The sequence below is a fragment of the Mus pahari genome, chromosome 12 (genome assembly GCF_900095145.1).
Source record: "Mus pahari chromosome 12, PAHARI_EIJ_v1.1, whole genome shotgun sequence".
Classification (NCBI taxonomy): Eukaryota; Metazoa; Chordata; class Mammalia; order Rodentia; family Muridae; genus Mus; species Mus pahari.
The window spans coordinates 6,942,216-6,944,037 of NC_034601.1; the positions used below are offsets into that span (position 1 = coordinate 6,942,216).

General features: G+C 52.2%; 1 protein-coding gene across 1 annotated transcript in view; it reads right to left on the reverse strand.

Annotated features, from left to right (window-relative positions):
* Nucleotides 1-1,822, reverse strand: part of LOC115065090 — a 91,492-nt gene that overhangs the window by 14,962 nt on the left and 74,708 nt on the right. Inside the window, 1 exon segment of the mRNA XM_029544743.1 lies at nt 1,473-1,567. Coding sequence (XP_029400603.1) covers nt 1,473-1,567 — 95 coding nt within the window.

Genomic DNA, 1,822 nt, shown 5'->3' on the forward strand with positions numbered 1-1,822 from the left:
ATCCACCTGCCTCTGCCTCCCAAGTGCTGGGATTAAAGGCATGCGCCACCACGCCCGGCCAGTTTCATTATTTTTTAAAAATAAGAGTACTAAACACAATAGAGCTAAACGAGCTGCAACATAAGGGGTGAAGAGTGCACCCCTGTATTCTGAGCACTCAGAATAGGAAAAAAGGAAGATCTAACCTGGGCTACAGAAGACCATGTATCTAAGGAACTAAACATCCCAACTTTTGGAATTACACGGTGTTATATAAAAACCCTTGTTCTACAAAACGCTCGAGGTCTCTAGGAGCAAGGACAGAGCCTTGTTAGCTCAGTTACATAGAAATGTGTGGTCTGCCCTGGCCCACCAACACTTCCTTGCTGTTGATTGAGACAGGGTCTCAAGTAGCCCAGGCTGGCCTGAAATGAGCTGTGTAGCTGAGGCTGATCTAGGCCCTCTGATCCTCTTGTTTCTACCTTCCTAGTGTAGGGTTACAGACATGCATGGCTTCTGGGGGGCTGGGGCTGGAGCCAAGGCTTTGTCCACATTAGGCCATCCCACCTGCTGAGCCTCATCCTTGGTTCAACAGAGATCTTTCCTGTGTGCTGAGGCTGGCTAAGTGACACTTGAGAACACACTAAAGTGGTCTTTGACTACTGTGCTCCCACAGGGGAAAGGGCTGTACACAGCAGGTGCTCTGTAAACAAAGGCAGGCCAGGACTGAGAAGGAGGACATTGAACCAAGCCTGACGGCTGGTTGGGAAATGCAGTGGCCAGAGATGGAGGTAGGGGTGCATGGCGGCTCAGTAGTAGAGAGCTTAGCTAGCATGCACGAGGCCCTGGGCCAGGCCTAAGAACAGGCAGAGGGACAGTGGGGAAGGGAAGGGGAGAACGGGGAGGAGGGGCACAGGTAGGGAGGGTGGGAATGGGAAGTGGGGAAGGTTCTGACCAGTTGGTACGCCTCATCACTCACTGACTTTACCAAGCAACTACTCTATATTGGTCCCTGTGCCAAGGGCTGGCTGGCATCCCCTGTAGGAGCTCCTTATTTGGGGACTAGGGACAGACAAGGAGGTGAACAGTAACAACGCAGAAGCTGCTTTCAGCCATAGTCTAACAAGCCACCCTGTTGACCCAGGCTTCCCTGTAATGGCTCCAGGGTGTGTGGGGATGGGGTGGGGAGTGGAGTTGGCTCTGTTCAAAGGGCTGGGGCAGCTGCTGGGACATGCCAGGTTGGGGAGCCAGGTGGAGTATCAGGTACCAGGTGCCAGGGCAGGCAGACCTCCCAGCTCCCCAGGGCCCCCTGGGTCCCTCTGAAATGTACACATAGGGATGTTTGGGAAAGCCAGAGGGGGACCAGGGTTTTAGAATGGATGTCTCGCTGGAGTGCACTGCAGGCCTTTGACAGGTGCTGACACACCCCAGCAGCCTAGGCTGCACTGGGTACTGTCTGGAACCTTGGGAGCTGGGGGCGATGGGGTGATTACCTTGGCTGTGGAAGGGGCTGATCCGGGACAGCAGCCCCACGGCAGCAGCTCTGTGCTGGAGCCGGCATGAACACATCCAGTTCAGCTCTAACTGGCTAACCCGAGGTGAGAGGGTCAGAGAGTCCCCAGTATGAGTGGTCTACCCAAGTGTGGTCTCAGTCACCAGGGGACCGGGTCACAGGTGCAGATTCTGTCTAGCTCTGGCGCCAGGAGCCAGTTTCTTTCTTTTCTTCTTCTTTTTTTTTTTATAGGGAAAATTCAATTTTATTTATTTTTATTTTTTTAAAATTTATTTATTATTATTTTCTTTATTTACATTTCAAATGCTATCCAGAAAGTTCCCTATACCC